The 12,500-nt window shown below is 50.0% G+C and overlaps 3 protein-coding genes across 8 annotated transcripts in view; all 3 read right to left on the bottom strand.

The window, feature by feature from the left end:
• Positions 1 to 3,088, bottom strand: part of LOC126570880 (uncharacterized) — an 8,884-nt gene extending 5,796 nt beyond the window's left edge. The window contains exons 1-2 of one of the 6 annotated variants that reach the window (XM_050228952.1): positions 2,950 to 3,088; positions 1,111 to 2,134 (exon numbers count right to left, since the gene is read on the bottom strand). In XM_050228952.1, coding sequence (XP_050084909.1) covers positions 1,111 to 1,843 — 733 coding nt within the window. In that variant the 5' untranslated portion in view covers positions 1,844 to 2,134; positions 2,950 to 3,088. Of the gene's footprint in view, positions 1 to 1,110; positions 2,135 to 2,639; positions 2,762 to 2,806 lie in introns of those variants that run through there. The other 5 variants (XM_050228951.1, XM_050228949.1, XM_050228953.1 and 2 more) reach the window with 5 other exon arrangements.
• Positions 3,089 to 4,186: 1,098 nt separating this feature from the next.
• On the bottom strand, positions 4,187 to 7,319 carry LOC126570816 (protein fem-1 homolog C). Its single transcript, XM_050228846.1, has 3 exons — positions 6,732 to 7,319; positions 5,391 to 6,667; positions 4,187 to 5,321 (listed from the first exon to the last, which is right to left on the bottom strand). Exons 1-3 carry the CDS (start codon positions 7,231 to 7,233, stop codon positions 5,097 to 5,099), a joined length of 2,004 nt encoding a protein of 667 aa, XP_050084803.1. The 5' UTR covers positions 7,234 to 7,319; the 3' UTR covers positions 4,187 to 5,096.
• Positions 7,320 to 9,083: 1,764 nt separating this feature from the next.
• On the bottom strand, positions 9,084 to 10,288 carry LOC126569853 (luciferin sulfotransferase). The gene is made up of 2 exons (XM_050227241.1): positions 9,819 to 10,288; positions 9,084 to 9,735 (listed from the first exon to the last, which is right to left on the bottom strand). Exons 1-2 carry the CDS (start codon positions 10,160 to 10,162, stop codon positions 9,084 to 9,086), a joined length of 996 nt encoding a protein of 331 aa, XP_050083198.1. The 5' UTR covers positions 10,163 to 10,288.
• Between the last annotated feature and the right edge of the window lie 2,212 nt (positions 10,289 to 12,500).

The raw sequence follows: 12,500 nt of genomic DNA, 5'->3' as shown, positions 1-12,500 counted from the left end.
CCGTGTGCTGTTACGGTCGTTACAGCCTTTTCACGGTCACCGGTCCGGTGGCCATTTGATTGAAGATGCACCAAAGCATTTATGCCTGATTTATGAAGATGATTCGCTCATTGTGATGTGCGTCCGGCAATTGGGAAACATTCACCACAACCACCACCACAGCAGAAGCAGCAGCAGCCGCAGAGATGAGGACGCTGAACACAATGCAAGTGTTACATCTTGGTGTTCGACAAGCTGGCCTGGCATAGGTCAAGGGTGCCAGGTGTGTGATCGTATTGCAAAAGATGCGCACAACGATCATCGAAGCCACAAAATCCCTCATCGATGGCAAACGCTGCGATGTTGACGATCACAAGCTTCAAACTGTCAGCAAGCCTCCGTTATGACTGATGGATGGAAGATGAAATCTCTGGCCTCTAGTCTAAACTAATCGGAACACGGCGACGTGACACACCGAAAGCCCGGCCGGCACTGCGGTCTGCGCGGCCTTATTCGCGCCAATTAGAAACCGAACAATAGGGGTTGTAATTAGAGGGGTCACGACTTTACACCTTACTGCAAATGGATTCCCACGTCATCTTCATCTTCTTCGTCTTCCAAAAAACTGGCGACGCAACGCACGCGTCTTGGTGTGCGTGTCCGATGATAGTCCCCCGTCATTCCGGTTGCGGTCCGTTCAAAGTCGAACGAAGGGAGGGAAAACCGGTTCCCCCGGATAGCGATGTCCACCTCCTCCCGGAACAGGTTGAAGTGTAGCGCGATGTAGCGACGATGATCGTATACGAGATCGTTTTCGTGGCTCACTCTTAAGTTGAACGCTCAGCGGGCTTTTCAATGGCAACGAATGACGGCTGTGGTGCTGCATTGGTTTGTAGTGCCTACACCACAACGGAAGTGAGCTTCGAGTACGTGCGGGAATGTTTTCGATCTCGCGATTAGCCCCGTAAGTGGCCTGGCCACCCCACGCCACTTTCATACTTAGCCTAATTTCGTGCTCGAGCAGTTCGAGTATGCAAACCGCCTCGATCGATCTGTCATCGGTCCTCGATCGGTCTGTCGCCTACGCTGACCCCCCCCCCCCCCCCTCCACACACCGTGGACAATACTTACGATTCTTGACCGTGTACGCATCGGTGACGCCGTTAATTGCCTGCCGGCTGACACCGACACTGTTGAGCGTGGTGGTGCTACCGGCACGTGATCGCCAACCGCCACCATCGACACCACCGGCACCGCCACCCCCTCCGGTTCCATTCGATTTGCCACCGATCGTACCGTAGACACTGTTGGAACCGCTGCCACCACTGCCGGAACCCTCCAGTTGCCGGGCGTACGAATTGTCGGCGTACGCGTGGAAGCAACAGCGAACGAGCGCGTTGGCGGCCGCCTCCCGTTTGCAGATGAAAGTGTGACACTCGAGCACCTTGATGCCGGTTGTGCGCCGTAGAATGGCCGCAAAAATCGGTGGATGCTGGGCGCGCGGTGTCCGTGCGAACGGGGAATCGAGTGGCAGGAACTTCGGTTCCGGGTTGCTGTTGCCGCGCTCCGGTATCAGCACCTGACGGACGGCGGCACAGTAGTGCAGTGAGTCGATCGGAAAGAATCGCGTCACCTGCTTCCGGTTCTCATCGACGTTCTCCAGCAGGATGCCATTGGACCAGACGCTGAGCCACGAGTCGATACCCTTGGCACCGATCGCACCCTCGGACGGGTACAGGCTGCGGAGCGGCTCCTGGATACCCTGTAGACCGTCCTTGCTCTGGCGCGGCACCGCACTGCCCAGGTACAGTACCCGGCAACGACAGATCGGTGTCGACTCTCCCATCGTTGCCCTGTCCTTCATTCAAAATCGAAACCGAATGCTGTCCACGATCCTTGTTCTTGTTGTCGATCCCGATGTGCCGACGGTTTCTTCTACCTTCTTAATGCTGCTACAGTTGCTTTCCCTTCACTTTACACACACTGAGAGGCACACACAGCAGCACAGACACTCGGAAAACCAACACTAACTAGCATCACTTGTTGATCGATCACGATCAGGACAGCATAACAACATAATGTTGCAGCTTTTGCATCTTTTTCAACAAAACAAAAAACCAATCACTCTCTGTCCGGCTCGAACAGTAATCGTCTGCTAGGTAAGAAGCAAAAAGGAAGGGTAGAGAGGTGGACATTAAAATTACGGACGAGACATTACGGGCGGAAGAGGCAGGTTGATCGGGAAGAGACTTCAATTCCCTTGAAGAAATGAACCTGGAACCCAAAATCCTGCCACTGGCTCAACAAACACAGACAAAAAAACACAGCGCGGCCGATCGTAGAACGGCCCTTCTTATGCTACCACATGAACACTCTTGAGATCCGGCCAGACACAACCACACATACACATGCAGCCACGAAAAGTATGATCACAGATTCCTCTCGGAGACAGCGTCAAGACCCGTTTGTCCCATTTTTTTCTCACAATTCGCTGGCTCCACGTTTGGAATTCCCCTATTCCGACTTGCTAAAATGTTTAAATGTCTGCCCGACCACATCACATGGTCAGGTTCATCGCTTGACACAGCGTTGAAATCTTTTGTGTCACGAGAGGAACAGTTCTCCGTTCTTGGTTCGGTCTTCGCGCGGTCCAGACATACGATCAGTTCAGTTTTCAGGCGTCGTAGAGCCGAATTGCACCACGTCACCACCAGGCCTCTGCGGACTCTGCGACAGAGTTGCGGAGAGATCAAGGTGACATTTACAGGCAGCCTTTCGTTCGGACTCGCTGTACCGACCCGCTCCTGGAATTCCACTTGAAACTCACTCTGGGCTGGACACTGAAATCGATGCCACACTCTGGGACTTGCCCGTTTCGGTGGCTTTCGCTCTCTCTCTCACCGGTTCACGGTCGGTTCGGTTCGCTACACACGGGGACACTGCACTGTACGGAGGATTGACAAAAGGCACCTTGGATCACTGGTTGCCACCCAGTGCTCTTGCCCCGTTGGGAGGGTGAAGAAGGGTGCCGAGTGAAACGGGCTAGCGGGCGCTGGACGGGACGGGAGGACACACGACACGACCGCCACGGCGTCTTGCCACGGCAAACGTTCATTCAGATCTGAAAAATGCGGCTGTCGACGTGTATTTTTTCTCCCCCCAGATACGAGCCCAGCGCAGAGCTCTCATAACTCGGGAAGCGGCACCACCAGCACCACTACAGCCAACGATCGACGATCAGCACCGTAAGACGGATCGAGTTCCTTACCTTTCGCCACCTTACCTCGATGGTGTGGTCGTGCACCCCAAGATCGAGCCACTATGCTGCCATCGAACGCACACCAGCGGGATAGCGATGTGCGAGCTTTGAGAATTCGAAAAGAAGCCTGACTATCAATGGGTTAACTCACTCACTGGCTTAACGAATGTTAAACGGTCTAATAAATGGAATCACTTTTCGATAAGGAAGCGCGTAAGAGTCTACTATGGATTAGCATAAAACCAATAGTTAATCCGAACAGTTTTTATTCGATCTATTAGACGAAAGTTCCACTAAGGTGTGGGTTGGAAAGTTTACAAAAGAATCATAGGTGTCCTTGGAATAGTTCAAATGTTCAAAGGAACTGATCACACAGGTGATTTTTTAACAGGTTCAAATCGGAATGCTTTTGCTCGAAAAAGTCATGGTTTCGTATCTCTTCGGTCTGCAACCATCGGGCAACCGTTCATATTCTGATTTGGTAGTAATCAAAGCTTTGCTTTATTAACTGCTCCACTCCTAGTAATTAGTTCTATTAAATAGTCACTTCAAAATAAACAATGATTCTGCGTACAAAAAACCTTCAGCATAATGTTATCGTTTAAAAAATCGCTGCCGGTTGCACAAACTCAATTGCCGTTAGGTAAGAAAAGTTTGCAAATGATCATGGAATTGTATATAGGGCACATTAAATTGACATTTTTAAAAACCTTCGGCGGTTATTGGCGGTGTTTTGTAAGGAGCTATACAATCATACCATACGAATCATACGTAGAAATACGCTGCTGCTTCTCTTTTACCATTGAGTGTAGTGAACACCTTCATGGGAGGAATGAACACCTTTCTCGCTTACCGATATGCGGCGAAACGTTTCCAACTTCTTTTTCGACTAAATGGCATAGTTATTGTATAGTTAAATAAACAAAGACACCAATAGCAGATAGCGTATATAACTCACATCAATCGGGCACAAATCCCGGTACTTTATTGTTTCATTGTTGCTGAATGTCTTTTGCTACGGCATACATGAGTACACAGTTTGGTTAACGATCGGTGTGTGTCGGCCAAACGCCTTTGCCTTTTAATGCTTTTTAACTCATATTCTACTGCACGCCCATTGCTATATCGTGGTTAATTGTGCTGTTGGTGGGGGTCGCGCCACCTAAATAGTAATGCTGAGTTTCTGTTTTTATTACCCAAAACACGTGTCAGTGTAGCCTCTGTTGCCTTCTAATACCACTGGGTTGCAATTATAACATTGACTATCGTTATCGTAGTGAGCATCGGACATAGACAATTCCGGAGGATTACGTGGGATTACGCTACGTGTTATGCTTCATATAATTAAATCGGAGCTATGGTGATCGTTTGCCTGTCTTGCAGGTGATCGTTTGCCCAGATCGGCTGCGATACGGTACACTACATGCCTACTAGAGGATCCCGACCGCCACTGGACTTACTAGATTCACTTTTCTTCCGACAGAGGATTCTTGCCACACTACCGCTATATTCGTTATCAATCGTGCGCCGATCATAGAGAGCCATTGCGATCGTAGGCCACTGGGAAAGGAGCTATATTAAAGGGCGCGATTTAAGATTACTCACTGGGTGATGCCACGCGAATACGCACTATTACAGAGAGAAGCATCGCGTCGCATCAATTGACAGGTGGATTCTTGAATTTGGTTACTTACTATCCCTAACCGCCGCGGCCCCGAGTGTCCTCCAGGGAATATGCACTCACTCCGGGGAGCACGCGCGGAGGATGCATTGCTGTCGGCAACGAAAAAATCACAGATTGGTTAAAATAATTGAAGAAATATACCATTCCATCCATCTATCGTCCCGGTCATGCCATTTACGCCTCGTGTCGCTTGACAAACTCTTCCAGCGTACGAGGAATTTGGTTGCGATACGGTATTCCAAAGCGCGCAATGATCGTCGAGCAGAGACACTTGAGCGACATGTATTTCATCAGCGGAATATCGTTGATCGGATTCAGCGCGAGGTGAATCAGTGGCCTATCATCGTTGCTGTTCGGTTCGTCCAGATCTGCACCAGCCTCTAGCAGCATATAGACAACCTGTGGCGTATGGAAACATAGATTAACAATGCGTTGTTCTTACATTCTCTAGCACTAACGGTTACTAACATCTCGCTCGTAGTTGTAGGGAAGCGCAGCAATGATGAGCGGTGTAGATTTGGATTCGTTTTTGGCGCCTACATCGGCCCCACAATCGAGCAATAGCCGTACCACGCCCAGACTCGGAAACGTGGGCCGACTTGAATGAGTATCGTCGCTAAAGTATCCACTTTTGATCACGTTAAGTCGCGACAACGACAGATGCAGCAACGTATCGCTAGTGATCGCACTGCGGATTTTGCTCGCTACCAGCCCACGCACTGATCGATAGATGGCGGCCTGATCGTCCGGTGTTTTGGCCGTCGCCAGCATCAGATGCATCAGATGGGTCAGGCACTTAAGAATGCGATCAAAGTTTTCCTGCTGCTTCCGATGCACTGGCCGGATGCTGATCAGTCTCAGCGCTTCCTTAATGTTGGCCGTCAGAATTGTAAACACGGCGTACACATCCTCAAAGCGTGGCCGCAAATCCACGAACTCATTTCCATGCACTTCATTGTACTTCTCCAGCAGATCCAGCATCAATCGTACGATCGCCTGCGCCGTCAGGCAGGTGTCAGAGTAGAGAATAGAGTACTTCTGGACACGCACCTGCAGTGCCAACAGCCACAGGTCAATACAACGCTGGAAACGATGGGCATCGGCATACGAAGCTCCGCGGTACATCAACCGGAAGAGCGTATCCTTGTGCTCGATTCCGAGAATGCGCTCATAGATCAGTAGGCTTTGGACGCGCATCGCATCAACGTCCGCCGCGATGTTATCCAGCTCGGCGATGGTCGTAAACTCGACCGCATGGCCATACGCTGCCCGCGTTTGCACCGCTGGCCGCTTGGGAATGTATTCCTCACGGTGGCGAATGTGATGGGCCATGCGCCAGTGAAGCATCGCAACGCGCGTCTCGTTCAGATCGTCGATGAACGTCGAACCTATCAACTCGTGTGCATCGGCAAGCTGCTCGTACGAGTAGCGGACGTAGATCTTGAGATAGTCAAAGATGAGGTGAGCCCCTTTCAGGCATGCCGTCTGCAGCGCATCATCTCCGTAGCGTGACTTTGCGAACGGATTAGCTCCATGTTCCAGCAGGAGCTGTGTTGTCTCGAGACGATGCTCTTGAATCGCGTAGTGCAGTGCCGTCTTATCCTGAATATCCCGAGCGTTCACATCCGCGCCCTTGCCGATAAGGTAGGTGCACAGACTGACGGATTGGACCGAATTGATCAAACAGGTACCGCCGTTGTAGTTCGGCTTCCGGATATCGGCTCCATTCTCGACCAGAAACTGGACTGCAATCATCGAAGGAACAATCGTTTGAGAGAATGGGGTCTCCTCTGGTTAGCCAGAACTTACCGATATCTATGTGTGTCATAAAGCAGGCGCTTCTGAGCGGAGTGGATCCGGTGTCGGACAGGGCGTTGATGTTCGATCCGAGTCTTACGAGACACTTGACGACGGGCAGCTTCCCGGAGACACAGGCGCACCAGAGCGGTGTAACGCAATGCACCGAGCGGTCCTCGGGAACCTCGTACATCCCCTTCTGCTCGCTGTTGGCATCGCAAACGGTGATGAGATACTCGGTGATCTCCACGTTGCCACGGCGGCAGGCGATGAAGAGCGGGGAGCATCCTTCGCTGGTGCGCTTAACCACCTCCTTCCGCACTTTGCGCGGCAATCGCTCCAGCCGTTCGCGTAAATTCTTCGACAGACGATCTTTGTCGTTGCACGTTTTGCATTCCTGTAGCAGCTCGGTTCCGAGCTGTTCCAACGCTCGGTGCTGGTTGTTTTGCTTCGACGACGAGGAGGAGGACGACGACGACGTCGAGGAGCCCGCGTGCGTTGAATATTTACCCATCGGTTTTAGCTGCGAGGCGTGCCGATAGATTTCGCGAATTTCGTCCACAAAATTTCGTGCAGCATCGAATTCTCAAATTATTTTTCCGATTTTTCCTTTTGTTTTTGCGAGTGTCAATTTTGCCGCAGCCATGTTGGTTTTCTTGACAACCGGGAGGAACAGATTGGTTGAAAATCTAGAGCAGTTAATTGATTTCCCCTTTTTTCACCGTTTCCTAATTTGTGAATGATTCAATGATTCAATTATTCCGGTTTAATTTATTTTTCCTTCGATGTGCACGTGCACAATAGGCAGCAAAAGTAAGTCCTCACTATCGACGTATAACTGCCGTGCAATAATCGGGTAAAAGTCATGTGACGAACGAGCGGGAAAATATTACGATTAATACAAAATGACAGTTTGTTAGCAACGTGATTTGTTGGTACGGGAACGTGTGTTTGCGTACAAAATTTCTTTAGTCGCTAGATAAACTATCCAATGATGTTGTCCAATCAAAAGAGGGGTAGATTCTTTGTTAGCAGAATTAATGTTGGGGGCTTAAGATGCGAAATCTAGAACAAAACATGATTAATAATGAGAGAGGTTCGTACAGGTTCCACAGAAAAAAAAACCCCGTCAGTAACTACCGCGAATTGAAGTCTCAAGAATTCAACAACACAGCGCCCACAATTGACCCTACAAAATGAATTTTGAATTCTAAGATGAAGCAACTTTTGCTTGGCTACCAATTATTTCCCGGTGTGTCTAGAATGGTGGATCATAAAATGCGTATTAATTATTGACGGTCCAGCAGGTGAGACGAAATCCTCATTTAAAACTAAATCGTTCAGCAGAACGGCGTCCCTTGAAGCACCTCACAGTACACCAGCAATAATGCAGGCACATGCTGGAACGCGTGCCCTAATTTTGTCGAATTATGACAATCATTTTGGAACAAACATCTGTGAGTCCATTTCAGCTTGAACGATGAGCGTGTCACGCGCATTCTCGTTAGAACCTGACTCCGCCGAACGCTTCAACTGCTTGCGCCCAACGCCCGAGATACCAAACATGTGAAATCGAGACCGGGCAATTATATCAATAACCAAGCTGAACCTTTACCGTTACTCCTATTAGTAACTTACACATGGACACTCGCACTCGAGGTCCAGCAAGGGAATCTAGCTTTGGCACGAATGGCTTACATGTGTTGAGTCTTTGCACGTGAGGTTTAACGGGGTTTCATCGGGAGCGATATGCACGCCAATGGATGAAACCGGTTGTTGGGTACCGAACGCGCTGTACAGAGGATATTACTGTGCTTCCTTAGTCCACAGGTTCGCTGTTTTGTCTAATCTCGACTAGTTTCTTATGCTGCTTACTCCAGTGGAGGGCAACGGATGGGGGGATAATTGAATTTGCATCAACGGTGTCGGCCGGTTTCCGATGAGGATCTCTCTGCACATATCGTTTACTCCACATGCATATACGATCAAATGATGTAAGGAAGAGATACACCGGCAGTTACGCAAGCAAGGCGAAGAAGGAAGCGAAGTAGAAAGGGGAAGCGAGGGATGTTGCAGTTGCACCACTCTAATGCGACGCATCAGTGAGCTCAATTGGCACCGGTTTTTAAACGCTTCCTGTGTCCCTTACGCCGGCGTTGCTCCAACGTTGTACGAGATTCTTCGATCGAGCAAATTATAACGGACTGCGGGCAGTGCGCGGGTCCAGTGTTGTAGATGCGGATTGTAGACGGTGTTCGGTGCCCTTCTTTCGCCCTTCAAGGAGAGTCGATGGACATCCCGTTAGTTCCAGTCCGCTAGATTTATTAAGCACAAGACTGTCCCCACCGCACTCGCGCCAAGCGATTATTCGTACTCAAACTCCAACCCTGTCCCACCGAAGTGCTGCTCGATCCAGCGATCAAACCGCGTGGACATTGCCGCATCCATGTGGTTCTTCCAATCGCCAATTTCTCCCTTCCGGATGAATTTCACTCCCTGCGCTGAACTCGCACCTTCCTGCATAATGGACGATTCTTTCATCATCGGTTCCATGTTTACCGCCGGATTACGCTGCATCCGATCGAACTGCAGATGATCGCACAGCCGTTGCACTTCCGCATCCGTTAGCTCGCGACCAAAGTCCAGGAAGTGGGCACATTCCCGAACGACCCGGGGCAAATTCCGTTTCATGTCCTCGTACCGAAGGAAGAGAATGTTGTCCTGGGCCCGCCGTTTCCAGAAGGCCAGCGCATGCGCCCACATGGGACCGATCGGGGCACGATCGCTCAGGAAGATGTCACACAACTCCTCGAAGCTACCGTCGGTACGATGAATCAGCTGGCAGTAGTAGTAGTAGGAAACGCACAGATCCTTCGGATTGCGCACGACGTAGATCATCTTCGGCCGAACCGTTTCGAGTTCGCGCGGATGGAACTGCCACGGAAGGTGGCATTTGATGAAGCGCCGGCCCGTCATCTGGTGGACACACTGTACCGAATCGATCTGCTCGTGTCGGCTGTAGTACCCCCCGCACCGGGAAAAGCCCATTTTTCACATTAATCTCATGTGACACCGACGATTGGACGAGAGTGAACTTACGTGACGGTATTTTCGACGGTACGATCATCGGAAAATATTGCCGACAGCTCCAGCAGAGGCGTTCGGACTTGCTGCAGTTGATTACGGGCCGCATCGTAGTCCAGATTGTTCCCTAGCAACCAAATCAGCTCCTGGGCCCATGTCGATCCGGCTCTCGGAAATGACATCAACCAAACGTCATCCGATCGAACCGGAAGAGCGCGAATGGAATCGCCCAGATCGGCGAACCGTTTCGGCATCACCACACGTCCCGGATTCACCTCGATGAAATGATCTCGGCGACCGAAGAACCGCTCCAGCTGTTCCTTCACCTCCCCATCGAGCGATCCGTACTCGAGATCCATTCCCGTTCCGTTACGCCCTTCAATCCTGTCCAGCTCTGATGCACTAACGCAAAACTAAGTGCTCGCAAAGACCCCTGTGAGGACTGCACTTTCACTGCGCATTTGTCGTGTGTTACTGTGGCCGGATGTCGGTTGGACGGGGGCATTTATAAACTAAACTCCGAACCGAACCTAACCAATCCCCTTCTCTGCGAAATCCGGACCACGGTACACGACGACACGGTCCAGCTCAAGATGGCAGTCAATGCGCGCTTGGTGCGCACTTGCTGCTCGTACTCGCGGGGTCTCCATTTTCCTACCAAAGGAAAGCTTACACCGAACGCCTGGTCGTGGTGCAGTGGGAAGTGCATTTCCTGGTTCCGCAAACATCGGGGAAAGTATGCCGATTTGATGCCGGTTTGATTTTTTTTTTGCATCACTAGGATGAAGGGATTACTAGGGTGATCCCTAGCTTAATTAACAGCCACATGATTCGATAATGAATTTTTATACCGGGGATCACTAAGCGAGCGCCACGTGCCTTACTGATCGTGTAAATATTGAATCACTAGACCATAAAATTTTGTTGAAGAAATCAACTTCTTCAATTGGGAAATAACTCGGCAGTGTACCTGGATGTACACGTTATTAACCATAAAAATCATTATTTTTGTTTGCCCAAATGATCATTTCAACTATTGATTATCATCAAACTAAGAAGATGTAACACTAATACGTCTTCATTCAGTTAAACAAACGAGCAAAAAAACCTCGATAAACTCAACAAAAAAACACCTTTAAAAGAAACAAAACCGGAAAACCTTTCTATAAATTGACAACCAAAAAGAAAGAAGGAAATGCCCAAAGCTTATCCAAATGACATGTTGTTTTTTACGACATCCGGAAGGAATTTTCTGCAAGCCATCAGATCGATCGTATCGCCCTTTGCTGAAACGGTATACGGCCGGGTTCAGTAGCTGCTCCGTTGTATGCTGCTGCTATCATCGATATGCTGCAATCATTTAGAAATGGAAAATCCCCCCGGTGACACAACTCAGCTCCCTGTGCAGCTTTCAGCCCTGTCATCCTCGGTCTCGGATGTCGTGATTATCCGTTCTTTCTATCCTCCACCCACTGTCCCACACCTTTCTTTCACCCTTCTCCACGATTCGAGTGCTTTCTTTCTGCTTCTCAAAACACCCCCCGATCGTGAGCGGACACCGTCTATCTCCTTCGCTCCAGCGTTTTCCGATTGAACTCCATAACGGTGTCCACCGATTTTGCGTTGGGTTGCTCTGCCGGGCTCTGCCACCCACTCGGGGTTCGTCCGGGGTTGCTTTCGACTGCTTTTGACCTAAATATTGCTTCGCTTTATTCGCCACAGCTCCGGACGGGCTCCGTGCAAGCGGCCTCTCGTGCTTCACAAATATTTCATTTTCGAGGTCACAACGCACACACGCTTCTTCTTCAAGTTCTGATCACCTTCTAAAGGTTGCAGATGACTCTTTAGAAAAGCTTTTAAACAACAACTCGGCCCCTTTCTTTGCAGCGCTTCACAAGCAGCATCACTCTTTCGGTCTCGAAAACGCTATAGTTGCCATCATAATGAAGCAAACATTCCCTCTTCACCCCAGAGGCAGAGATCGTCGATCGCTGTGACCCATTTGCCGATTCTGACACCTCGACAATGGGAAGGCCGGTTTTCTTCCGCGATTCACTCTCGTACTCTCCTTTCTCAGCAGCACCGTTACGTTCCTCAGGTATCGGGTTTTAGTGATCGCGTCTGGCATCATTTTTGAGTCATAACAACCTACGAAGAGATATGATTTCTAATCTAGCGCTTAGCGTTCTTAATTCTACTCGTTGAAATCACTGGAACATCGGGTTCGTCGCGTCTGGTTCGGTAGCGAAATCGCGTGCAGCCGTACAATGAATACTAACTACTAGCAGTCGGCACGCCCTAGAATCGGTTCGCTGGAGTGTATGTTGCTATTGCTGGTCTGATGATTTGCAAAGCCAAGTCAGCGGAACCTAATCGCCATAATCGCGCACTCGTCGGCTCACTCAGTTCCCGCTGGAACTGATTGCTCGGTTCCTCGGTTCTTTCTTCCACAACAACATACGCTCCGCTTGCCAATTGCTGCCTTTCGTGAAGTGCGCTGGCCGAACACTCCGGTGAGCAGAGGGAATTACTGTTACAAAAATGTGTTACCTTCCTCCCGGCTTCCTGTGACTTCATCTTCGTGTTGAACCTCTCCGCCGCCGGGGGCATGCATGCATGCGGTCAGTGCCACCATACGTGGCTAAAGCCACCACCGGTTTTCCGTACCTGTTCTATCGGTCTCGGTCTCTTTACCTT

Source organism: Anopheles aquasalis, chromosome 2, assembly GCF_943734665.1.
Source record: "Anopheles aquasalis chromosome 2, idAnoAquaMG_Q_19, whole genome shotgun sequence".
NCBI classification, from domain to species: domain Eukaryota; kingdom Metazoa; phylum Arthropoda; class Insecta; order Diptera; family Culicidae; genus Anopheles; species Anopheles aquasalis.
This window is presented reverse-complemented; position numbering and strand designations above follow the sequence as displayed.

What these genes read in the sequence shown, in the direction of transcription:
- LOC126570816 (XM_050228846.1), bottom strand. Translation starts at nt 7,233, where the DNA reads ATGGGTAAATATTCAACGCACGCGGGCTCCTCGACGTCGTCGTCGTCC. An exon ending in TATGACACACATAGATATCG is followed by an intron (nt 6,668 to 6,731) that starts GTAAGTTCTGGC and finishes CGATGATTGCAG; the next exon opens with TCCAGTTTCTGGTCGAGAAT. An exon ending in CCTACAACTACGAGCGAGAT is followed by an intron (nt 5,322 to 5,390) that starts GTTAGTAACCGT and finishes CATACGCCACAG; the next exon opens with GTTGTCTATATGCTGCTAGA.
- LOC126569853 (XM_050227241.1), bottom strand. Translation starts at nt 10,162, where the DNA reads ATGGATCTCGAGTACGGATCGCTCGATGGGGAGGTGAAGGAACAGCTG. An exon ending in ACCGTCGAAAATACCGTCAC is followed by an intron (nt 9,736 to 9,818) that starts GTAAGTTCACTC and finishes GGGGTACTACAG; the next exon opens with CCGACACGAGCAGATCGATT.